Source organism: Scyliorhinus canicula, chromosome 2, assembly GCF_902713615.1.
Source record: "Scyliorhinus canicula chromosome 2, sScyCan1.1, whole genome shotgun sequence".
NCBI classification, from domain to species: domain Eukaryota; kingdom Metazoa; phylum Chordata; class Chondrichthyes; order Carcharhiniformes; family Scyliorhinidae; genus Scyliorhinus; species Scyliorhinus canicula.
This window is the reverse complement of record NC_052147.1, coordinates 258,546,594-258,573,508: the sequence shown is the minus strand read 5'-3', so window position 1 is coordinate 258,573,508 and position 26,915 is coordinate 258,546,594. Positions and strand designations below refer to the sequence as shown.

General features: G+C 46.0%; 1 protein-coding gene across 4 annotated transcripts in view; it reads right to left on the bottom strand.

The window, feature by feature from the left end:
- mbd6 (methyl-CpG binding domain protein 6) overlaps nucleotides 1–26,915 on the bottom strand; it is a 371,598-nt gene that overhangs the window by 67,789 nt on the left and 276,894 nt on the right. For 3 of the 4 annotated variants that reach the window (XM_038789976.1, XM_038789979.1, XM_038789977.1), the window contains 2 exons: nucleotides 7,141–7,352; nucleotides 3,460–4,689 (listed from right to left, as the gene is read on the bottom strand). In XM_038789976.1, coding sequence (XP_038645904.1) covers nucleotides 3,460–4,689; nucleotides 7,141–7,352 — 1,442 coding nt within the window. The remainder of the gene's footprint in view (nucleotides 1–3,459; nucleotides 4,690–7,140; nucleotides 7,353–26,915) is intronic. The other variant, XM_038789978.1, reaches the window with a different exon arrangement.

Sequence of the window (26,915 nt, the reverse complement as noted above, 5' to 3'; positions counted from 1 at the left end):
TATAAAATGAAAATAGTTGGACTTCAGGTGATGGCGGGCGGGAGGCAGCCGCGCAATGGAGGGCTCCGTTCGGGAATGGCATTTTTGGGGCTGTAAGCCCGGTCCCAGGGTCCACGGAGGCGTCAAAAGCAGGGAGAAGGCACAGTGAAGGCACAGTAAAAGAAAATGTCGAAGATCAGCAAAAAAACGGGCGTTAAAAAAAAGCTGAAGGTCCGTCGGGGAGTGGAAAGGTCACCGCAGGGTCACCAAGGAAAAAGGAGGCTGGAGCACCAGGGGAGGCCGCATTGCTTATGGCTGAAGAAATAACTAAGGTGATGGCTGCAGAATTCTAAAGGCAGTTTACAAAACACTTGGAGGCGATGAGGAAGGAGATGAGGGAGGTTTTGAGTGTGCTGGGGGAGGAGGCGATTTCCCCGGTGACGACGGCGGTGGCGAGCGCAGTGGCGCTGAAGGAACTGGAGGAGACATTATTGCAGCATTGTGATCAACTTACCTCGATGCGGAAGGTGATGGAGATTAACAAGGATCTGCGAGGAAAAATGGAAGTGCTGGAAAACAGATCCAGGCGACAGAATTTGAGGATTGTGGGGTTGCCCGAAGGAGTTGAAGGGCCGAGGCCGACGGAGTATTTTGCCGCTATGCTGGCGAAACTATTGAGGGAGGGGAAGGGTCCCTCCCGATATGAACTGGATCGGGCTCATCGGTCGTGGAGGCCTGTACCAAAGGCGAGTGAGCCGCCAAGGGTAGTGACTCTGTGCTTCCGTAGGTACAGTGTGAAGGAGAAGGTCCTGTGCTGGGCCAAGCAGAAGCGGGTGGTGCAGTGGGCTGGAGCTGGTATACGTGTATACCAGGACTTTACGGTGGAGCTGGCGAGGAGGCGGGCTGCTTTCAATCGGGTGAAGAGGGCACTGTACATTAGCAAGGTGCAGTGCGGCATTGTATATCCAGCGAAGCTGAGGGTGACTTACAAGCTCAAGGACTTTTATTTTGGAACGGCGGAGGCAGCGGAGGAGTTTGCGAAGGCAGAAGGACTGTGGCAGAACTGAGAAATTGAGAAATGGCCATGTGCCAATGTAACCTCAGGACTGTATTTTCTTCTATTTTGTTTCACTGCGTGCGGGTGTATGGGCTAAAGAAGCCAATGTTGTATATATTTGGACAAGGGAAGTGATGGGACTTTCACTCAAAGTGAGGGCTCTTTGGGGTGTAGGTGGATATGCGGGGTGTGTGAGCTAAAAGGGGATTTCTGGGCTTCCCTAGGGCTGGGCAAGGTGGAAGGGGACCCAGGCGGGCCTCCACACTGGCCGGTTTAAGCCGGCCAGTGAATGGGAGTGAGGTGGGGGGAGGGGCTGCGGCCATCGGAGCCTGGCAGAACAGGGTCGGGGTGGTCTAGCTGGGGTGGAAAGTTGGGGGGAAGGAACCGAGGTTGGGGGGGGGGGAGGAGTTTTACAAGAGGCAGTGGACGGGAGGAGTTGGAGAGGGGCGGGGGGGGGGGCGATGTTTACAACTCTTGGGTATCATGTACGGTATTCTTTCAGAGGTTGGACGGCATTAAGTGTGGTGGGGCGGGGGCGGGGAGTGGACTCTATGGTGACCATGGGCACTCGTTTTTCTTTTTCTCCTTTGTTTTTTGTTTCCACCGTGGGAGGGTTTGTTTTATTGGATGCATATATTGACAGGTGGGCCGTTGTTTGGCGTGGTGGGAGGATGGGATCGTTGTTATGGTTAAGAGGATTGACTTTGTATTTGTTACCGTTTACAGTTTGTGGGTGGGGTGTAAATTTTGAAGGAAAATGTGAAAATGGAGAATAAAAACAGTAAAAAAAAATGAAAATAGTTGAACAATAATATATTTTTTAAAACTCTAATGAAGCTCGCACATGAAAAGCAATGGTGTCTCCACCCAGCCCGGCAGTGTAACCTGGGCGCACTGTAAGCTTTCATCCCAAATCCTCTCCTTTTTCTCATTTAGATGTTCTTCTCAATGGCATTATCCATTTGGATGGGTCAGCTTCTATATGCAGGTTGGAAGTATTAACAAAAACTATCGCCGATCAACATCAGTCAGTCACCGTGGTTTTCAGATCGTCTGACATCAAGTCATCAATCAGCTGGAATTCACCATCCGGTGACTCCATCCACAATCATTCCATTCCCTTCCTTGCTCAGATTGAAACTGATGGCGCATAACCTCATATTACAAAGATTACTTCTTTCCACTTCCACAGTATCAACCAATTCTCATCTTCATCACTGCCGCAACTCCTATTCATGCTTTTGTTACCTCCACAGTCCAAATGGGCTCCTTTGTAGCTCTGCCAAAACTTCACTGCTTGTGCCCTGTGCTGCATTTGTTCTCGTTTCCCTTTCATCGCTGTCCTCACCAAACTACCCATTCCCAATGCAATGAATTCAAAATCCTGGTTTACAAATCCCTTCAACATCTGTGCTCAAGTTCAAATCTGTGCTCTTCAGTCCACTGTCTCCTGCTCCCTGCTCCACTCCATCACCGCTGGCAGAACCTTTGGCAGTTTTGGTCCTGTTCGTCAGAGTTCCCTTCAAAAAAAAATACTTTTCCCCTTTTCAACATATTATTTTCAACTAGCTTTTAATCATTCTTTGAAATTTTTACGACTTTCTTTCTGTTTCTCTTCTGTGAAGTGCTGGAGACAGTTACTAAATTAAAGTTTTGAAATAATTGCAAGTTTCATTGTTCTTTAATGTTTGGCATGTAACAGCAAGAAAAATATAAAATGAAATTATTAAAACTTTTATTTGCTTTATGCTAAAGAACAATTACTGACATTAAATTTAGCTGGTTCAAGCTGGCATCGCTGGCCAGGCCATCATTTATTACCGATCCCGGAGACATTTAGGAGTTAACCTTACTGCTGTGGACCTGGAGTCACATATTGGTCAGACCAGGTAAGGATGACAGCTTTCCTTCCCGAAAAGACATTAGTGAACCAGATGTTTTTTTAACGACAATCAACAATGGTTTCATATTCATCATTAGACTTTTAATTCCAGATTTTTAAAAATTGAATTCAAATTTCACCATCTGCCATGATGGGATTTGAACATGGGTCCCCAGAACATTACTCTGGGTCTCTGCATTAGTTGCCCAGCAACAATATCACAACGCCACTGCCTCCCCTGAAGCAGGCAGAGTGGTGGTGTTTGCTGATATTGGTAAACCACATGATTAGTTTAGGGTATTAAAAACCTTTCAGCTACTTATTACCCTCGATGTAAAATAATTCAGCAAAAGAATCAATAAGCCTGATTCTAAAATAAAAAGTTTTATATCAGCCAGTCAGTATTATTATTTCAAGTCAGAAGGCAATTGGTTTGCATTGTTATTGAAAACAAAACATAAAAATAAATAGGCTATATCACAGGTTAACTTATTTTCATCACATACCACAATGAAAACTGAGATCAAAAACAGATGCTTACTGTATTATTTACCTTTCCCTCTTCAGAGTTTTGCTGACAGGAATTGTGTACTTCGCCTTCCCTCACCAATTTCCCAGGCCATGAAGGAAATCCTTTTAATTGACCCCAGACTAAGTCACCAACATTAAACGTCCTTGGTCTATAGTGTATTAAATCGTTAGATGGAGAATCTGGAATTTTCAAATCATCATCACTGCTGATGCTTTTAGTATCTGAAGGACTTGGGGCACATCCATTTATGGTTTCTGAATTATAATCTCCATTGTACTGAATATAGTCATGTGCCAAGGAACCTGGCATCCCCTCCAAACTGGCCGAGGAACTTGGAGATTGCTCCTCTATGGCTAGTTCCTGTTTGGGGGCTGTTAGCAACTCACCAAAGTTCCTGTTCTGTTGAGACCGATTTCCATTGAGGTGTGTGCATCTTTCCAAAGTGTTCTCTAGTCTTTCTTTAATTTTAACAATGTGTCTTTTTTGACTATTAAACCTAAAGCTGTCCTCAAGAAATCGTTTATCCAAGTGGCAGTTTTTCTGCTGTAATACTGCATCAGTCTGTTCCCCGTGGAAAGAAGGTATCCTTTCCGCTGAAGGACTATGATTTATCTGCCCAGAGTGTTCTAGAAATTTCTCACATTTCCACACTGTTGCATCACCAACTGCAAGTTGCTCAGTTTCCCACTGTTTTTTAGGAGTGATGCGACCTGGTGATTTGAAGTACTCGAATCCTTCCCCATCTGGAGCAATTTTTGCTTGTTCAGAATTTCTCCTCAACTTCACTCCTCTGGCATGCCTATTTGAGAGGATGTTTTGACTGTTGATCCGGCTGTCAATCTCCATGCTGGAAAGTCTTTTCCCATGAATCACTGCATTGACAGCATTTGAAAGATTCACAGGGTTTGCAATGGAAGCAGTAAAGGCACTCATGGCACTCAGGGCTGGGATTGGGCTCATTTGTGAAGTACTACTCATCGCTGTAGTGATCACTACCTGCATTCCTTTGCTTGCAGCATCCACCACGGCTTTATATATAGCATCAACAGAATGGTCATGGGGACCCACAGTCGGGACCTCTTCTCTGCCTTGCTGACCTTGAGTCGGTACTATTCGATGTTGGCTACCAGACAGATCATGGAAGGGGGGAAGAGCAGTTTGGGATCCCTCGGATAGCAATATCGTTCCTGGGTGGGTTCCTGGGGCATTTGAAAGTGAGACATTTTGCGCTGGACTCACCTGCAGGAAGAAATTTGAAAATCGCAGCATTATTTTTCTTTTCTGTAATTTATCAGGCATTGTGTAAAACTATTTTTAAATTGTATTAAGCTAATTAAAGTTACACATCAAACAGAATAAAGTATTTCAAGAGGAAGAAAGCATAAAAAATATTTCTGAACAGTCATTCTTGCAAAATGGTTTAGACAACTGAAGATATACTTGGACTAACTTCTTCATAAACATTGCAGTTTTTCTTCAATAATTTATCCTACTGGCCCAGGAGATTAATAAAGTCTGCAGGTTCACTTCGCCCTGTTTTTCACCAGGAGATGCAATTCAACCTACTACCTCATTGTAGAATTAGAACATATCTGCATTAGTACATTAATACACTGACTGCGAGGATGGTGGAAGAAAATTCCATTGCGGCTTTTAAAGGGGAATTGAATAGGCACCTGGTGAGAAAAGATTGCTAGGCTATAGGGAAATGGCTGGGGAGTGGGACTAGCCGAGATTCTCTCGCTGCGGGCCAGCATCGATATAACAGGTTGAATTCCTTCCTTCTGTGCTGGAACCATTCCATGATTCTTTGGATGTTCAAACCATAATGATGTTTACAACTTTTGCAATAAGCAAGAGATTTCTACATATGTATTATAATTTAAGAATATTATTTGTACAATGCACAAGTAACCTTCAATTATATTTCTTGGCTAATATGATGCTTAAACTTTAGTATTACAGGCGAGACAAAATTATTTTGTGAAAATAAAAGAACCATTCTACTGAGTACCCAAAGTCAAAATACAGAATGCATTGTTGCATCAGCCATGATCATAGTGAATGGTGGGCTGAGCTGGAGAGATCGAGTGGCTTATTCCTGTTCCTATTTCTTATGCAAATCCAAGTATTGCTTATCTTGCTTGTGTTCTGCCTTATCCTTCCATGTCCGAACCAAGGCAATTGCTCACTTTGATATCCCATTGAAGATTCAAAACACAGCATCGACAGAACTTTGGTGAATTTGCAGACCTGATCGTTTTCTTTCAACATTTCCTTCCTTGGTGGGATCCAGCTTAACAAGCAGCTTGGAAGAGTGAGTCACGATGGAGAGAACCAGGAATACTTCTATAACATGCATCTCTGGATAGCCACTGGCAGTTCAAAACCGGACTGATTTTGCCTCACTAACCAAGGGTGACGAGACCAGTTCCCGCATTCCTCCTGAAGCCCCAACAGGCATCAGCTAACCCAGCAGAAGCCCATGACATCACCTAGGAATTCCCTGCTGGTGTAACTCAATTACTTGTTGATTAAGTCAGCACAGCCATGAAGAAAAAGTGAGATGAGGCTCCGATTTTTGATCAAAACGGTCCAAAACTGGAAAACTGCAATAAAAATGCTTTCTCTTAAAGTTCAAACAGATAAATTTGAAGTTTTGTGTTATGAACCCATGGGTATTGAAAAGCAGATCCATTTAGACTGTTAATATTAATTCCTCTGACAAAAAATATATTTCCATAATTTTCAGATACTTTTGAAACCAGTTTCTTGAGGTGATGGGGAGATATAGGCATTATCCATAAAACTCCGTATGTGCTCATTTTCCATCCTTTTATGATAAACAAGAGAATACCCTCAACACCAAAACGAGTCAGTGGCTGTAGAATTAGTTACAGAGAAAGGCACCATAATTGTGGCACTGTAAGGATCTTAAAACAATGTGTAAAAAAACATAGCAGTACAAACTGATGCGTTCACATAGTGGTACATTACAATAAATTGTACCATTAACTTCAATAGGTAGTCAACCACAAGCAGCTTGTGACTGTCTTCGAATCGCATGAAGCTTTTAACTGAAGGGCCCTCTGCAACAGAACTGGAAAGGAAATAAACATTCCGGAAAAATCATCAGTTAAGATTTTATTGGAACAATTTCTTTTAGCGACATTCACAGGAGGGAAAAGTTTTGCGTCGTCATTTTTTTTGGCTCAATTTGGATTTTATTTCACTAGGCAGAGACCTGCTTCTGATGTGGTTAGTTGCCTTTACAGTATTCAGAACAGCGATAAAGGTACAAATACGATAAAATCATGCATGATTAAGGAGGAACAAATTATTTGTGTGTCTGTCAGATGTCCCACTATTAATTATAGAATGTGTGATGTTATATAATTTTTTAAAATTATCGCATGTAAGCGTCGCTGGCTAGGCCAGCATTTATCGCCCATCCCTAAATGCTATGGAGAAGGTGATGATGAGCTGACTTCTTGAACCACTGCAGTCCATGTGGTGTAGGTACATCCACAGTGCTGTGCGGGAGGGAGTTTCAGGAATTTGAACCAGCAACGGTGAAGGAATTACAAAACACTTCCTGTTAATTGCTACTGAAGACTTTACCTCAGTTGATAGTTGAACAATTCAGTCATTGGCAGATGCAAAATTAAAATAAGACGTGTAAATGCTTACCTGAAAGTTTTGAAAAACGCATGCCATGGGGTTTGGTGGGTTACCAGGGACAGAAAATGAAGGGTGACCTTGAAAGCCCTGTAGGCCCCGAGTCCCTTGCAAACCTTGTAAAAGTTGATGATTCTGAGGAAACATCTGATTGCTGTTGATCAAAGTCTGGAGGCGACTTAATTGTGGATTGTTCAAACTGTTGTTGAATGAAGGTACATCACCTGTACACAACAACAAAACACACAAAAAAAGTACATCAATGCTGGGATCTGCATGCCCACTGTGTATCTTATCTGTTGCACATTTCTGTTGAAGCACTTCCAGTGACAGGTTAAAAAAATAATTACGAACAATAAATTTATATATTAAAATCACTGGCCCTGAACAACATTCAGCAGCCACAGAAGATAGTTAGCATGGTTAGAAATCACGAGAGACCAATTAAAAGTGATCTTTTTCACCTTACATTGACTGGGGAGCAATACAGTCTGGTCAGATCTTGTTGGGAACACAAAGAAACCAAACTAGTTCTGGTTGCCACACAATAGGAAGGATAAACTGCTTTAGAGAGGGTGCAGAGGAGATTCACCAGAATGTTGCCTGGGCTGGTGTGTTTCAGTTATGAAGAAAGGCTGGCTAGTCTGGGGTTGTTTTCCTTAGAGCAGAGAAGGCTGAAGGGGGACCTCATTGAGGTTTACAAAATTATGAGGAGCATAGTTAGGGTAGATTGAAAAAATCTTTTCCTCTTAGTAGAGAGTTCAATAAAAGGGGCATAAATTTAACCTAAGGGGCAGGAGATCGAGAGAAGATTTGAGGAAGATTTTTCACCCAGAAGGTGGTGGAAATCTGGAACTCGCTGCTTGAAAGGGTGGTAGAGTGGCAAATCTCACAACATTTAAGAAGCATTTAAATTACCACTTGAAACACCATTGGGATGGCAGGACTGACATATGAAGACTGGATCAACTGGGCTTGTATTCATTGGAGTTTAGAAGAATGGGAGGGGATCTCATAGAAACATGGAAAATCCTGATGGACAGGCTAGATGCGGTTAGAATGTTCCGGATGTTAAGGACGTCCAGAACTGGGGGTCACAGCCTAAGAATAAGGGTCAAGGCATTCAGGACTGAGATGAGGAAGAACGTGTTCTCTCAGAGAGTTGCAAACTTGTGGAATTCTCCACCACAAAATGCTTTTGGGGCCAGTTCGTTGGACATATTCAAGAGGGAGCTGGAGACGTGGTCCTTGCTGGATCAAGGAGTATGGAGAGAAAGCGGGTGTGGGAGACTGAATTTGAATGATCAGCCGTGCTCATATTGAATGATGGTGCAGGCACGAAGGGGCAAATGGCCTACCTCCTGCACCTATTTTCTATGTTTCTATTACATAAAAAGCTATGGACCAAAGTGCTGGAAAATGGGATTAGAATAGGTGCTTGATGGCCAGCGCAGATACGATGGGCCTCTTTTGTGCGGCAAGACTCTAACACTATAATCTCCATGTACTGAAGGTAATCACCAAAAATTGTATTATTTGACAGTCAATGTGCTATATTTAAGTAATATTCTTTTGGTGTCAGATTTGCTGGTATCGACACCAGTAAGTTAATTGAAATGATTCAACAAATACTTCCAGTTTCATATTACGTCATTGGCTCAGTTGGTTATCTCGTTTCTGGACTTAAAAAACAGGCAACTCAATAATGGGTACTACTGTACTGATTTTGCGCCACTGGAGGTATCCTCAATAAGACATTAAACAATAATTTCTGGACTACAGGTCCTGGGGAGGACAAAGGTGAACCGTAATCGTCTTAAAATTCATTTTTCAAAAATTTGAATATAAAGGAAGATCATTCACTATATTGGCTAAATATATTAGAGAAATCTAGAGTGGTGTTCATTTCACCGCTTGACAGTTTTAAAGCATTATTATAGGGCCAGACCCTTTCAAATGATCACGATCCATTAAAAATTATAGTGGCTGGTAGAAAAGAGCAGAGAAGCAGGAGTTTTTCAGCACAACAAAATATCTCTTCAAAATATTTATAAAATTGGAATTGGATTAAAATATCAAAAAGACTAATTATACTTGCTAATTAGCAAAAGTGAAAATAGCCTGGCGGGGAAAATACAAACTGTCAACTTAATTCATTGCATGCTACAGCATTTGGCAGAATTTGTGCCTTTCAATCAGAAGGATAAGGATTCACAAGTCAATGGTGGCTTCTCCAAGGGGTCCGTAGCATACCACTGGTATTTTTGATACATATCAATGACCAGGATTGCGGTATAATTGGATAAATAAGAAGGAACTATCTAGTGACAGAATGGTCAGTAACCAGAGGACACAGGTTAAAGGCAATTTTGCAAGCCTTAGCACTCTTGCCCGAGTCACAAGATTGGGCTTCAAGGCCCACTCCAGGACTTGAGCACAGTAATCAAGGCTGACGCTTCAAAGTAGTTACTAAGAAAGTGTTACCTTTTGGAAAAGATGTTAAACCCTCTCAGACCAACATAAAAAAATCCCACTTCACAGTTTCTAAGAGAGCAGGGGATTTATCCCCCTAATTGACATCAGTAAAATAGATTATAGGGTCATTATCCCATTGCTGTTTGTGGGATCTTGCTGCACGCAACTAGGCTGCTGTAACATTTCCATATTACTACAGTGACTGCATTTAAAAAGCACTAAAAGGGCTGTTTGTTACAAAGCACTTTGAGACATCCAGTGGCCATGAAAGGCATGATATAAATGCAAGTCCTTTTTCCTTATTCTTCCTGAGATTAACATTTGCTTGAACACTGAAGATGAGACTTCCATTTAATGCCTTAAACTAAAGAATGACATCTCTAATATTGCAAGATTGCATCAATGCTAAACCTAGTGCTGAAACCCCACAGCAAATGACAGAAGTACAGAATGATATAGAAGAAAAGGCGACGTTTCAGCCCATCATGACTGTGTTGACTCTTTGGAAGACCTATTCAAATAGTTCTGCTTCCCTATCCTTTCCTTGTGGCTCAGTGTTTTCCTCCTTTAAAGTTACAATGCAATTCCCTTTTGAAAGGTGCTGTTGAATCTGCATCGACCACCCTCTGAAGCAGTGTATTTCTGGATCATCATAACTCCCTGTGTAAAGATTCTTCTCATTTCATCTCTGGTTCCTTTGCCAATCAAAGAAAAAATGACTTGCCCACCATATGTGGTCTCAAACGCTTTATAGCCAATGAAATACTTCTGCATGCTGTCACTCTTGGAAGGTAGGAAATTGGGCAGCCAATTTGCACTCACAAACAGCAATGTGATAATAACCAGTTAATCTGTTTTTGTGACATTGATTGAAAGGCCAATATTGACCAGGACACCAGGGGTAACTCCCCTGCCCTTCCGTAAAAATGTGGGATCTTTCACACTCATGTGAGAGAGCAGATGGGGCTTCAGTTTAACGCCTCATCTTAAAGACCAGACCTCTAACTCCCTCAGTACTGCACTGAAATGTCAGCCTCGATTTTGTGTTCAAGTCTTAGCATGAGACGTGAACCTCGAATCTTTGGTCTAAGAGGCAAGAATGCTCCCAGCTGAGCCACAGCGGACATATTGCTCTGAGGAAATCAGGGAATTGTTCTGTTGTCCTGACTTGACATTCCGTCCTTGCCGACATCACCTGTAAAATTGCATCAACTAGTCAGTTATCACATTGCTGTTTGGCCATGTGACAAGAATTACTGTACTTCAAAATACTTCATATGTGAATTATTTCGCATTTCCAGATTGACTGGTCTTGAAATCAAATAATGACACTTAACCTCAATTACTACACGTAAATGCACACAACTTAAGAAAGAGGAACATAAGAAATGGAGCAGGAGTAGGCCATTCAGTGCCTTGAGCCTACCCTACCATTCAATTAAGGTCATGGCTGATCTGATTATAGCCTCATCTCCACTTTCCTGCTTACTCTCCATAATCTATGACTCCCTTTGTAGATCACAAATCTGTCTAATTCAGAACACAAGATATTCAACGGCCCAGCCTCTACTGCTCTCTGTGGAAGAGAATGTTGAAGAATAATAACCCTCTGACTGGAGAAATTCCCACGCAGCGATTTAAATGGGAGATCCCTTATTTAGAAGCTGTGCCCCCTTGTTACAAATTTCCCATGGGAGACATCCTCTCCGCACCTACCCTGTCAACCCCTCAGAATCTTAGATACTTCAATAAAATAAGCTCTCATTCTTCGAGACTAGGTGGAAAGGGAAAGAAAATGTGAAAATTAAAAGGATAAGGATCTTTGATGCATTGGGATGAGTTCTAGTTAGTGTCGTTCTGAAGTTCAGGTTTCGTTTTGATAATTTCTTCCTTCTAGGCTTGAAATGGTTTTCTCTGGATGACTCGCATTATTTCAGGTTCACAGTAAAAGATGCGCCGGATACTCACTGCTTTTGGAATAAAGCAGTTCTTTCACTTCAGCAAGCAGCGGAGAGAGAGCGAGAGAGAGAGATATCCTTTACTTCCAAGGTCTAAACACTTCTGCCCAGTTCTCTCAGAAAGCATCACGCAGGAACCAATCGCTGACCACTGTCAGGAAGAACACCGACTCTGGCCAACCAATCGATCCAACATCCTCCAAACATGATTCCTAAGATCCACTCGGTGCCGAGGAATGTGGCTCCTCCTTTTCAAAAACAAAACTTGGGAACACAGCGCCCGGAGAAGCAGGATGCTTCAACCTCGAGTCTTCTGCTTGAAGACACATTCCGATTATGGGTCCACAGGCCAAAATAATAAATTAAACATAAAAGAAATGGGAACAAAGGAAATATGCAGGAAGGACACAGACATAAAAAGCCAGGGTGGGAAATATTAGGACAGAGGCTAGTTTGAGTATAGAAATAGGAGGTTAGTCCAGATGAATGCATGGCTGGAGTGATTGTGCAGGAGAGAAAGCTTTAGATTTCTGGGACATTGGGTACAGTGGGAAGGCAGACGGTTTGCACCTGAATGTAAATGGGACCAGCGTCCTTGCAGGGAGGTATTCTAGTGCTGTTGGTGAGGGATTAAACTAATTTGTCAGGGAGCTGGGATTCTGAGAGAAGGTTCAGCAGGGATAAATGCACAGTCAAAATTTGAAGACACAGCAAATGAGTCAGGAAGGTTTAGAATTTCTAGACCAGTTAAGTTACAAGTGTGTTTGGCAAGATTGGATGGTATTTATTTTCATGAAAGGAGTCTGACAAACAAGGCAGATGAGTTGAGGGTAAACATTAAAACATGGCGATTATGATGTAATTGTTGTCACTGAGACATGGTTCAGAGAGGGGCAGAATTGGCAGCTCAATATTCCAAGATATAGGATCTTCAGGCGAGATAGGGAAGCAATTCTGATCAGGGAATTAATTGCAGCAGTAAGGAGGGATGACATCTTAGAAGGCTCTTCAAATGAAACATGAGTAGAACGCAAAAACCAAAAAGGAGCAATTGCATTGCTGGGAGTAGTTCTCTCGGCCTCCTAACAGTCCGAGAGAAATAGAAGGGCAGATATGTAGGTAAATTTCAGAGAAGTGCAAAAGTATGAGCAGCACAGTAGCAAAGTGGGTAGCTTCACAGCTCCAAGGTCCCAGGTTTGATTCCTGGCTTGGGTCACTGTCTGTGTGGAGTCTGCATGTTCTCCCTGTGTCTGCGTGGGTTTCCTCCAGGTGCTCTGATTTCCTCCCACAAGTCCTGAAAGGCTTAGATGAATTGGAGATCCCTCCATGTGCCCAAGCAGGCGCCGGAATGTGGCGACTAGGGGCTTTACACAGTAACTTCATTGCAGTGCTAATGTGGCATTCTTGTGACAATATAGATTATTAAATTGAAGTAATAGGGTAATTTGTGATAGTGGGGTTTTCAACTACCCCAACATTAACTACAATAGTCATGGTGATTTGATTTGATTTATTGTCACGTGTACCGAAGTACAGGTAAAATTATTTTTCGGCGGTCAAGGGAACGTACACAGTGCGTACATGGTAGACAAAAAAAGAAGAATCGACAGAGTACATTGACAAATGGTACATCGACAACAGTGATTGGTTACAGTACGAAAACAGGGGCCAAACAAAGCAAATACATAACCAATAGCAGCATAGGACGTCGCGAATAGTGTTCTTACAGGGAACAGATCAGTCCGAGGGAGAGTCGTTGAGGAGTCTAGTAGCTGTGGGGAAGAAGCTGTTCAGAGGTCTGGATGTGCGGGTCTTCAGACTTCTGTATCTTCTGCCTGATGGAAGGGTCTGGAAGAATGCAATGCCTGGGTGGGAGGGGTCTCTGATAATGCTGTCTGTCTTCCTGAGGTAGCGGGAGGTGTAGACAGAATCAATGCGAGGGTGGCAAGCTTGTGTGATGTGTTGGGCTGAGTTCACCACACTGCAGTTTCTTGCGATCTTGGGCTGAGCAGTTGCCATACCCGGCTCTGATGCAGCCGGATAGGATGCTCTCTATGGCACATCTGTAGAAGTTTGAGAGTCGAAACAGACTAGCTGAATTTCTTTAGCTTTCGTAGGAAGTAGAGACGTTGTTGGGCTTTTTGACTGTTGCATTATCATGAGTGGGCCAGAAGACTGTTGGTGATGGTGATCCCCAAGAACTTAAAGCTATTGACCACCTCTACTTCATAGCCATTGATGCAGACGGAACTGTGTGTCGTGCTACGCTTCCTGAAGTTGATGATCAGTTCCTTGGTCTTTCCGACATTTAGAGAGAGGTTGTTTTCGGTACACCATGCAACCAAGTGATCAACTCCCTGATATACAACCCACCACAGTCATATCATCTGCAAACGTTTGATTGAGTTGGAGTTAAATCTTGCCACACAGTCGTGTGTGTGTATAGGGAGTACAGTAGAGGACTGAGGACACATCCTTACGGGGCCACAGTGTTGAGGACTATTGTGGAGGAGGTGTTGTAACCTATCCTGACAGATTGCGGTCTGTTGGTGAGGAAATCCAGGATCCACCTGCACAGGGAGGGTCAAGTCCAAGATTGCGGAGTTTGGTTATAAGTCTTGTCGGGATAATGGTGTTGAAGGCAGAGCTGCAGTCTATGAACAGTAGTCTCACATAGGTGTCCTTGTTGTCGAGGTTTTCGAGTGTTGATTGTAGACCCAGGGAGATAGCAGCTGCTGTGGAACGGTTGCGGTGATAGGCAAACTGCAGTGGACCAGGTCCCTCTGGGAGGCTGGTGTTGATCCGTCTCATGACTATCCACTCGAAGCATTTCATGATAACATATGTCAGGGCCACCGGTCGATAGTCGTTGAGGCATGCTACCTTGTTCTTCTTTGGTATTGGTATTATGGCAGTCTTCTTGAAGGAGGTGGGGACCTCAGAGCGGGGGAGTGAGGTGTTGAAGATGTCTGCATATACACTCGCCAGTGGTCTGTGCCGGCTCTGAGTGCTTGCCCAGGGACTCCGTCGGAGCCCGTCGCTTTCCACGGATTCACTTTCAAGAAGGCAGCTCTTACCGCTGAGGCTGTAACAGGGGGTATGTGTGTGTCCAGGGCTGCTGGGGCGGGTGGCACTGATGCATTGGCTGACTGCTCAAAGCGGGCATAGAACTTGTTCAGTTCATCGGGGAGGGATGCTCCAGCCCCAGATATTCCGCCTGGCCTTGCTTTGTATCCTGCGATCTTGTGTAAGCCCTGCCATAGTCGTCATGCGTTCAGGTTTAGGTGTAAAAGGTTTAGAGGGAGCAGAATTCTTAAAATGCATCCAGGAGAACTTTTCCAGCCAATATGTAAAGGGCCCTCCAAGATTACGGCAATCCTGGACTTAATTTTAGGTAACAAAGCCCATATGTGGGTGATGCATCAGTGAGGGATCATTTTGAGTACAGTGATCATAATTTCGTTAGATTCAAGATTGTTATGGAAAAGGACTAGGATGGGTCTTAAATCAAAGTCTAAATGGGGGGGGGGAGGCCGACTTTAATAAGATCAGACATGATTTTATCAGTGAATTGGGGGACGAGACTTTTAGGTAAATCTGAGGCAGAAGTGGGGTGCATTCAAAAAGGAAATAGGGAGAGTACAGGCCCAACATGTTCCAATCAAGAAAAAGGGTGGGACCAACAAATCCAGTGAACCTTAGATAACAGGGGATATACAAGGGATAAGGAGAAAAATGGAGGCTTATAATAGATATTGAAGGCTCAAAACTGGAGGTAAAATAAAGGAAAATTCCAAGCTGTTTTACAAGTATATTAAGGGTAAAAGGAAAGAGAAGGGCCCATTAAGGACCACAGTGATAATTTGTGTGTGGAGCCAGAGGACGTAGGTAGGGTTCTAAATGATGTATGTCAGTGTTCACTATGAAGACCCGCCTTCTCAACCTTGCCCCTCGCCTGAGATTTCCGGTTAAATCACCACCAGTCAGCTGACCCCCTCAAAAGGGGAAAAGTGGCCTGTCATTTGGGACTATGGCGACTTTACCTTACTTTACCAGTGAAAGGGATGGGTGTGGCACAGAAATCAAGAAGAACTGTAATAAAATTAAAGAGGGGAGGTATTTAGTGGTCTGTCAGGCATAAAAGCAGACAAACCTCCAGGGCCAGATGAAATGTATCCCAGGCTGTTGCATGAGGCAAGGGTGCTGGCAATCATTTTTAATTTCTCTCTGGCCAAAGGAGCGGTGCCGGAGGGCTGGAGGATAGACAATGTGGTACCATTATTCAAGCAGGAAGGAAAGGATAAACCAGGAAACTACAGATCTGTCAATCTAACTTCAGTGGTGGGTGTCATGTGAGAGTACCTTTAACAAATGGGTGTTTATAAATGGGTGTGTATATACATATCTGTAGTGAGAGTACCTTTAAGAAATGGGTGTTTATTACTGCAGTGATGTCAGAGAGTGGGTGGAGCTGGACTGTGTCAGCTTTTTTACTTTCGTTTTAGGCTGTTTGCTGCAGGGTTGTTTTAGTTCCGTTTTCAGAGCTGGATAGCTGCAGTCACACCCAGAAGGTGTGCGAGTCTCTCTCTCTGTAATCTAAAAACTGTAAATCAATCCTTTGGTGATTTAAAACTAATAACTGCTCTCAGTAGTGACTTTAACCTGATGTGCTTCTGTTTAAAGGGTTTGTTTAAGTCTTATGGATGTTAAAAGGAAAGCTTAAAGGATTACTTAGTGTTGTAGTCTTTGGGGGTTGTATTTGAATTAATGGTTGCTAAGCTGTTCACTGTATGTTTTAAAAAGGTTAACTTGAGTTCATAGAATAAACATTGTTTTGCTTTAAAAAATACTTTTCCATTTCTGCTCTATCACACCTGTAGAGTGGGCCGTGTGCTCCACATACCACAATCTATTAAAAGTAGTGGGTCAGGTGAACGCCATGATACACTTTGGGGTTCTCTAAACCCTGGCCCATAACAGTGGGGAAACTATTGGAAGCAATTCTGAGAGACAGAATTAATCTGCATTTGGAGAGGCAGGGATTAATCAAGAACAGTCAGCATGGTTTTGTTAAGGAGAGGTCATGTCTGATCAATTTGATTCAATTTTTCGAAGAGGTGACCCGGTGTGTAGGTGAGGGCAATGCATTTGACATAGTCTACTTGGACTTCAGAAAGACTTTTGATAAGGTCCCACATGGGAGATGCAAAGCGAAGGTAAGAGCCCATGGGATCCAAAGAAATTTGGCAAACTGGATCTTAAATTGGCTGAGTGGCAGTAAGCAGAGGGTGATGGTCAAGGGTGTTTTTTGTAACTGGAAGACTGTGCCCATTGGAGTCATGCAAGGATCAGTGTTGAGGCTCTTGCGGTTTGTGATTTAAATAAATGATTTAGACATGAACGTAGGAGGATTTATCAGTAAGTTCGCAGATGATACAAAATTGGTGGGGTGGTAAATAGTGAAGACTAATAGTAAATAAGTAAATAAGCCTTAGGTTACAGGAGGATGTAGACAGGCTGATCACATGGGATCAGGAAGGTCCTACCCAAAAACTTCATCAACATATCTCCTGCTCCACCAGAGATGCAAACACCCCGGACCACTGCTACACGAGCATCAAAAGGTGCCTACCGCTCCATTCCCCGACCTCACTTTGGCAAATCCGACCTCAAGTCGGTACTCCTACTTCCGGCTTACAAACAGCAACTCAAGTGCGCTGAGCCAGTCAAGAAAACCGTGCAGTGCTGGTCCGAGGAATCTGAGGACACCCTCGCGACTGATTGGAGACTGTGGACTGGTCCATATTCAAGGCCGCGGCAGCTAACCTGGACGAGTACGCAACCACCATCACAGACTTCATCAATAAGTGTGTCGAGGACTGTGTACCGAAGAAGACAATACGGGTATTCCCCAATCGGAAACCCTGGGTCAACCAAAAGGTTCACTCCCTGCTGAAGTTCCGGACGGAGGCGTTCAGGCCTGACGACCCTGATCTATGTAAGAAATCCAGGTACAACATACGGAAAGCCATCAAGGATGCATAAAGACAATACCGCATCAAACTAGAGTCCCAGGCCAACAACACTAACCCACGACGACTATGGAAGGGCCTACACAAGATCACAGGCTATAAAGCAAGGTCAGGAGGAATATCTGGGGCTGGCGCATCCCTACCCGATGATCTGTAGAGGGACAGGTAGTATTGAGGAAGCAAGGGGGCTGCAGAAGGACTTGGACAAGCTAGGAGAGTGGGCAATGAAGTGGCAAATTAAATACAATGTGGAAAAATGTGTGGTTATGCACTTTGGAAGGATGAATTTAGGCATAGACTATTTTCTAAATGGGAAAATGCTTCGGAGATCAGAAGCACAAAGGTACTTGGGATTCCTTGTTCAAGATTCTCTTAAGGTTAATATGCATGTTCAGTCAGAAGTTAAGAAGGTGAATGCAATGTTCGCATTCATGTCAAGAAGGCTAGAATACAAGATCAGGGATGCAGTTCTGAGGCTGTTGAAGGCTCTGGACAGACCCATTTGGAGTATTGTGAGCAGTTTTGGGCCCCATATCTTGGAAAGGGTCTAGAGGAGGTTCACAAGAATGATCCCTGGAATGAAGAACTTGTCGTATGAGGAACGTTGGAGGACTCTGGGTCTGTACTCGTTGGAGTTTAGAAGGATGAGAGGGGATCTTATTGAAACTTACAGGATACTGCGAGGCCTGGATACTGGAGGCCTGCGTGGACGTGGAGAGGATGTTTCCATTTGTAGCAAAAACTAGAACCAGAGGACATCATCTCAGACTAAAGGGATGATCCTTTAAAACAGAGATGAAGAGAAGTATCCTCAGCCAGAGGGTGGTGAATCTGCGGAACTCTTTTCCGCAGAAGGCTGTGGAGTCCAATTCACCGAGTGTCTTTAAGACAGAGATAGATAGGTTCTTGATTGATAAGGGGATCAAGGGTTATGGGGAGAAGACAGGAGAAGGGGGATGAGAAAACATCAGCCAAGATTGAATGGCGGAGCAGACTCGATGGGCCAATTGGCCTAATTCTGCTCCTATGTCTTATGGTCTGATGGTCTTATCTGAACAAGTTCTATGCCTGCTTTGAACAGTCAGTCAATGTATCAGTGCCACCCGCCCCAACAGCCCTGGACACACCCATACCCACTATTACAGCCTCAGAGGTAAGAGCTGCCTTCTTGAAAGTGAATCCGTGGAAAGCGACGGGCCCTGACGGAGTCCCTGGGCGAGCACTCAGAGCCTGCGCAGACAGCTGGCGAGCGTATTCGCAAATATCTCCACCACCTCACTCCCCCGCTCTGATGTCCCCACCTCCTTCAAGAAGGCCACCACAATACCAGTACCAAAGAAGAACAAGGTAGCCTGTCTCAACGACTACCGACTGGTGGCCCTAACGCCTGTTATCATGAAATGCTTCGAGCGGCTGGTCATGAGACGGATCACTGCCAGCCTCCCAGACGGTCTCGATCCACTGCAGTTTGCCTATCACCGCAACCGGTCCACAGCAGACGCTATCTCACTGGCTCTGCAATCAACACTCGAACACCTCGACAACAAGGACACCTATCTAAGACTGCTGTTCAGAGACTACAGTTCCGCCTTCAACACCATTATCCCAACAAGACTAATAACCAAACTCTGCAATCTTGGACTTGACCCCTCCCTATGCAGCTGAATCCTTGACTTCCTCACCAACAGACCGCAATCTGTCAGGATAGGCAACGGCACCTCCTCCACAATAGTCCTGAACACCGGAGCCCCACAAGGATGTGCGCTCAGTCCTCTACTGTACTCCCTGTACACCCATGGATGTATGGCAACATTTAACTCCAACTCAATCTATAAGTTTGCGGATGATACGACTGTGGTGGGCCACATCTCAAACAGTTTGGAACTCTCTGCCTGAAAAGGTGGTGGAGGCAGAGACCCTCACAACATTTCAGATGTATTTAGATGTGCACTTGCAATGCCACGACATACAACGCCATGGGCCAAGTGCTGGAAATTAGATTGCTCAGGTGGTTGTTTCGGACTGGTAATAATAATCTTTATTATTGTCACAAGTAGGCTTACATTAACACAGCAATGAAAACCCCGAGCCACCACGCTCCGGCGCCGGTTCAGGTACACCGAGGGAGTATTCAGAATGTCCAATTCACTTAACAGCATGTCTTTCGGGACTTGTGGGAGGAAACTGGACCACCTGGACGAAACTCACGCAGACACGGGGAGAATGTGCAGATCTGCACAGACCCAAGCCGGGAACCTGGGATCCTGGCGCTGTGAATCAAGTGGGTTTGGGTGCAGGAGCCAAGAAAAAGAGGTGAGCAAGTATGGATTAGGATATGGGCAGCAGTATTAAATGAGCTGAAGTTCAAAGACAGTTCAGGATTTGGATGCCGGCCAAGAGAACATTAGAGCCAAACTTGGAGGTGACAGAGGCAGAGATGTGGGTCTCAGCAGCTGATGGGCTGAGACAAAAGCATGCAATATTAGAGATTCAAGTAAGAAGCCTCTGAGAGAATATATGGAGTTAGAACCTTAGCTCGAGAGAGAATAGGATTCAGCGGTTATGAACAGTCTGAATCAACCGTAAATAGTGCCTGGGTCCAAAGCTATGAATTCAACCATACGAACATGTAACTTTATAATAATAATAATCTTTATTGTCACAAGTAGGCTTACAGTATCATTGGTTTAGCTCACTGGGCTAAATCGCTGGCTTTTAAAGCAGACCAAGCAGGCCAGCAGCACGGTTCGATTCCCGTACCAGCCTCCCCGGACAGGCGCCGGAATGTGGCGACTAGGGGCTTTTCACAGTAACTTCATTGAAGCCTACTCGTGACAATAAAGCGATTTTCATTTTTATTTTTCATTTCATTTTCAATGAAGTTGCTGTGAAAATCCCCTAGTGGCCACATTCCAGTGCCTGTTCGGGTACACAGAGGGAGAATTCAGAATGTCCAAATTACCTAACAGCCCATCTTTCGGGACTTGTGGGAGGAAACCGGAGCACCGGAGGAAACCCACGCAGACACGAGGAGAACGTACAGACTCCACACAGACAGTGACCTAAGCTGGGAATCAAACCTGGGGCCCTGGTGCTGTGAAGCAACAGTGCTAACCACAGTACGACCGCACATTTAACTTTAGGAGATTGTGGCTCATCCAACAGTAGTCTGACAACCGAGGCAAGAATGGTGGTGGAGGGTGGCACAGTGGCCTAGTGGTTAGCACTGCTGCATCACGGTGCTAAGGACTCGGGTTCAGTTCCAGCCCCGGGTCACTGTCTGTGTGGAGTTTGCACATTCTCCCAGTGTCTGCATAGGTCTCACCCCCACAACTCAAAGATGTACAGGGTAGGTGGTTTGGCCATACTAAAGTGGCCTGCAATTAGGAAAAAAAAGAATTGGGTACTCTAAACTAAAAAAAAGTGGGGGAGAGGTAGAGATTGGTGTTATCTGCATACATGTAGACATTGAGCTGACGGTAGCATGCAACAATTGCCGAACGGGTAGATCAGATAGAGTAGGTCAAGAACAGATATTTGACTAATGGTAGGGAGGCAAGAAGAGAAACCAACACTGCAGAAGCTCTAGCTATCAGATAGGTTAAGAATAGAATCAGTTAAATGCAGCCTCATAGAGCTGCACAGTGGTATTGCCAAACATGCTTAAAACTTCAACAAGGTCATGGACGGCAAAGGGGGCAGTGCATCAAATCTTTAGTCACTGAGGACATGCCAAAATAGTCTTGCATCTTTGACTTTGTCTCTATATAGCTAAGTTTCTGGAACCTACCTCTTCATTCACCTAAGGAAGGAGCAGTGCTCCGAAAGCTAGTGATTTGAAACAAACCTGTTGGACTTTAACATGTTGTTGTAAGACTTCTTTATGTGTTACCCCAGCCCAAAGTCGGCATCTCCACATCATGGTCATGATCACTGTTAGAGACTAGCTTTCAATTTCAGATTTTATCAATTGATTTTTAAATTCTGCCAGCTGCCATGGTGTGATTTGAACCCATGTCCCCAGAACATTAGCCTGGATTGCTAGTCCAATGAGATGGTCACCATCTCCCCCGATGCTGTGTAAAACTTACTTCTCTGCAATCAAAATTAAAAACATTAGCATGTAGTTTGAAGGACAGGATTACCTTCTTTTTAAATGATATGATTATATGTGTTAGAGTGAGCTCCTGAAAAAGAGATACGATTTACTACTCCTCTCACCTTATGGTGACCTTAATATAAACAAATGGTACAGGAGGATAAATGGTATCAGGTCCCGCTACCTTTTGAATACATCCAAATGTGTTAGGGATAGATCTACAATGCTAAATTGGTCAAATTTAGGTAACAAAAATCAATGTTTCACGAGTTACAATTATTTGAATATCAGTGTGACAATGATAACAGGTAAGGAGGCATGGTGGTGCAGTGGTTAGCACTGCTGTCTCTCAGCACTGAGAACCCGGGTTCGATTCCGGCTCTGGGTCACTGTCCTTGTGGAGTTTGCACATTCTCCCCGTGTCTGCATGGGTCTTGTGGTGAATGTCACTCAGTAATTCACACTGTATTTATCAATACTATTGTAGTATTGTACTATAAGCGAAGTAGCGTTATCCGACCACTAGGGGCAGTAGCTCTGGGAATGCTCAGGAGTTTGTACAGGGCTCCACCCATGGCTCCGCCCACGACTCCTCCCCTAGACTGCTGTATAAATAACCGTGTCCAGAGCCAGCCTGAGTTCATCGAGAGTTCAACGGGTAACAGGCTGGCTCTGAAGTAGATTAAAACCACTGTTCATATCTGAAAGCACGTGTCTCTGAATTGATGGTTCCATCAATTTAATCCACTTAAGAACAGTCAGGATTGATCATGGAATCAGCCCTCAAGCCTGGACGCCTAGAACTCTACCCACAGGATGCAGAGGCAAAATAAATCTTCTCCCACTGGCTGCGGTGCTTTAAGACCTACCTGGCAGAAGCGAGCACAGCCGAAACAACAGAGGAACAGATGTTAAGTCTACTGCACGCGAGGGTGAGCCGCAGAATCTCTATGCAACGAAACTCGGCCGGTTCATATACTGCAGCGCTAGCGATACTCGATAAGATGTATGTCAGGCCCATTAACGAAGTTTACGGACGCCATGTGTTCACGACTCGCCGCCAGCAGCCTACAGAATCACTCGCCGAATTTCTAAGAGAGCTCAATAACTTATCAAATGACTGTAACTATCAAGCGGTTACCGCGGCTGAACATAGAGAAATTGCGGTATGCGACGTTTTTGTAGCGGGCCTCAGGTCTAATTATGTATGCCAAAGACTGCTGGAAAAGGGGGCCCAAGACTTAGAAACTGCGGAAATGGCTACCACGATGGAGGTCTCTTTCCGCAGCCACACCTCATTCCCCGCGGATCCCGAGACCCAATCATGGGCCCCCGACCAGCGACTCCCCCAGGCCTGTGCCACGCGGCCGCCCAGCCACCATGCTGCCCCAGCCAGCCACTATGCTGCCCCAGCCTGCCATTTCTGCGGCCAGAATCAGCACCCGCGGCAGCACTGCCCAGCCCGCAACGCGACCTGCAGCAGCTGCGGGCGGAAAGGCCACTACGCGAGAGTGTGCCTCGCAAAAAGGGACCCAGCTTCCAACACCACAGCGGCATGAAGTAATCGCTCCTCACACCCGCAGGGCCCGAAACGCTGCGGCCTATGCCCCGACCCCGCTCCCTCCTGCCACGTGCGATCCATGGGGGCCGACATCTTGGAAAACCTCCACCACGCGGCCGGCCACGTGCGACTCATGGGTGCCGCCATCTTGGACGCCATCTTCCTCGCCGCCCGCCACGTGCGATCCACGGGCCCGACCCGCATCTCCACGCTCGGCCAACTCATCGGAAGAGTACGACTATGAATTCAGAGGGCAGTCATCACGGGGCCACTCCAGCACAGCTGATCGAGCCGCCGACTATCCGCAACTCAGCGCAGTCACCCTGGACCAATCGCGCCCGAAGCATCTGTGAAACTCGATGGCAGAGGTCCAAATCAACGGGTACAGCACGCCATGCCTTTTCGACTCCGGGAGTACTGAGAGCTTCATACACCCAGATCTGGTAAGACGCTGTTCGCTCCCCGTTTTCCCCGTGCGGCAACCTATCTCTCTCGCTTCAAGCTCCCACTCTGTCCAGATCCAGGCGCGCACCGCCGCGACACTTACAATCCGAGGCGCTAGCTATGCAAAATTTCAACTCGACTTCTTGCCCGAACTCTACGCGCCACTCTTATTAGGCCTAGATTTTCAATGTAATCTTAAGAGCTTCACCCTCAGCTTCGGCGGGCCCCTGCCCCACTCACTATCTGCAGCCTCGCTACGCTGCGAATCTCTTCCGCTCCTCTCTTCGCCAGTCTCACAAAGGACTGTAAACCCGTAGCCACTCGTAGCAGGCGATACAGCCTGCAGGATAAGATATTTATCAGATCAGAGGTCCGAAGGCTTCTCAGTGAGGGGATTATAGAGGCCAGCAATAGTCCCTGGAGAGCTCAGGTGGTGGTCGTTAAGACCGGGGAAAAATTCCGCATGGTTGTCGACTATAGTCAGACCATAAATAGATTTACTCTCCTCGACGCGTATCCCCTCCCCAGGATTGCAGACGTGGTATATCAGATCGCCCAGTATCGGCTCTTTTCCACGGCGGATCTGAAGTCTGCATACCACCAGCTCCCAATTCTCCCGGAGGACCGCCACTACGCGGCATTCGAGGCCGATGGCCGCCTCCGGGTCCCCTTCGGCGTCACTAATGGGATCTCAGTGTTCCAACAAGCAATGGACCGAATGGTGGACCAGTACGGGCTGCGGGCCACGTTTCCGTACTTGGACAATGTCACCATCTGCGGCCATGACCAGCAGGACCACGACGCCAACCTCCACCGTTTTTTCCAGACGGCACAGAAATTAAACATCACCTACAACAAAGAGAAATGCGTTTTCCGCACAAACAGGCTGGCCATCCTCGGCTACGTCGTGGAAAACGGAGTCCTGGGCCCAGACCCGGACCTTATGCGCCCCCTCTTAGAACTCCACCTCCCCCATTGCCCCAAGGCCCTCAAACGGTGCTTGGGCTTCTTCTCATACTACGCCCAGTGGGTCCCTCAATATGCAGACACAGCCTGCCCATTCTTTAAGGCCACACAATTTCCCCTGTCACCTGAGGCACGCCAGGCCTTCAACTACATCAAGGAGGACATCGCCAAAGCGTCCATGCGGGCGGTGGATGAATCCACTCCATTTCAGGTAGAGAGCGACGCCTCAGAGGTAGCTCTAGCAGCCACACTAAATCAGGCAGGGAGACCAGTCGCATTTTTCTCCCGTACCCTCTCCGCTTCAGAACTCCGACACTCCTCAGTCGAGAAAGGAGAACAAGCCATTGTGGAGGCTATTCGTTACTGGAGGCACTACCTCGCAGGTAGGAGGTTCACCCTCATCACCGACCAACGATCGGTTGCCTTTATGTTTGATAACTCGCAAAGGGGCAAAATAAAAAATGATAAAATTCTTCGGTGGAGGATCGAATTCTCCACCTATAATTACGATATTAATTATAGAGAAATACAGCACAGAACAGGCCCTTCGGCCCACGATGTTGCGCCGAACTTTTGTCCTAGGTTAATCATAGAATTTTGGACAATTTGTCATGGCCAATCCACCCAACCTGCACATCTTTGGACTGTGGGAGGAAACCGGAGTACCCGGAGGAAACTCACGCAGTCACGGGGAGGATGTGCAGACTCCACACAGACAGTGACCCAAGTCGAAATCGAACTTGGGACCCTGGAGCTGTGAAGCAATTGTGCTATCCACAATGCTACCGTGCTGCCCTTAAGAAGTTAACCTACACTCCCTTATTCTACCCTAATCCAAGTACCTATCCAATAGCCGCTTGAAGGTCCATAAATTTTCCGACTCAACTACTACCACAGGCAGTGCATTCCATGCCCCCACTACTCTCTGGGTAAAGAACCTACCTCTGACATCCCCTCTATATCTTCCACCATTTATCTTAAATTTATGTCCCCTTGTAATGGTGTGTTCCACCCGGGGAAAAAGTCTCTGACTGTCTACTCTATCTATTCCCCTGATCATCTTATAAACCTCTATCAAGTCGCCCCTCATCCTTCTCCTTTCCAATGAGAAAAGGCCCAGGAAGCTCAACGAGCCTCCGGATGCCCTATCCCACGGGACATGCGCCAGCGCGCAGACTAACCGACTGAAAGTCATCCACAACGACCTCTGCCACCCGGGGGTCACCCGGCTCGCCCACTACATCAGAGCCCGAAACCTGCCTTTCTCCAACGAGGAGGTAAAAGCGGTCACCAGGGACTGCCCGATCTGTGCGGAGTGCAAATCGCACTTCTATAGACCAGACAGGGCCCACCTGGTCAAGGCTTCAAGACCCTTTGAACGCCTCGCGATTGATTTCAAAGGGCCACTCCCCTCAACTAACAAGAACGTTTACTTTCTAAACATCGTAGATAAGTTCTCCCGTTTCCCATTTGCTATCTCGACAATGGCATTGCCTCGAGCAGGACTACCAGCTACAACCCCAGCGGGAACGGGCAGGTGGAGAGGGAGAACGCGACGGTCTGGAAGACCGTCCTACTGACCCTCCGGTCCAGAAAGCTCCAAGTCTCCCAGTGGCAGAAAGTCCTCCCAGACGCGCTCCACACTATTAGGTCCCTCCTATGCACAGCGACCAATCAGACCCCTCACGAGAGGCTCTTCATTTTCCCCAGGGGCACTACCACGGAGGTCTCACTTCCGGCATGGCTGAGGACACCGGGCCCGGTACACCTGAGGAAACACGTCAGGGCACACAAAACTGACCCCCTTGTTGAGAAGGTGCGCCTGCTCCACTCCAACCCCCAGTACGCCTTCGTCGAGTTCCCTGACGGCCGCCAGGACACAGTATCCCTCCGGGATCTGGCACCCGCCGGATCCAGCGCCCCCTCTACCCCCACAGAAGGACCCCTCACCCTACACCCCATGCTGCCGCCCCCTCGCGCTCCCGAGCCCGCTCCACCAGTTCCGTGCACCCGCGCTGGCCAGCCCCCAGTCCCTGGTCAAACCAGAAGAGTATGAAGCTCGGACACAACCCTCCCTGGAGTCCGCCATTGTACCCCAGCACACAACACCCATCCAGCCACCGCAAGAAGCTGCAACTCCGGCGCTCCGCAGATCACAGCGGACAGTTCGACCACCAGACAGACTTACTTTGTAGACCACCACCCCCGCCGGACTTGATTTTTTTGCAGCGGGTGAATGTGGTGAATGTCAC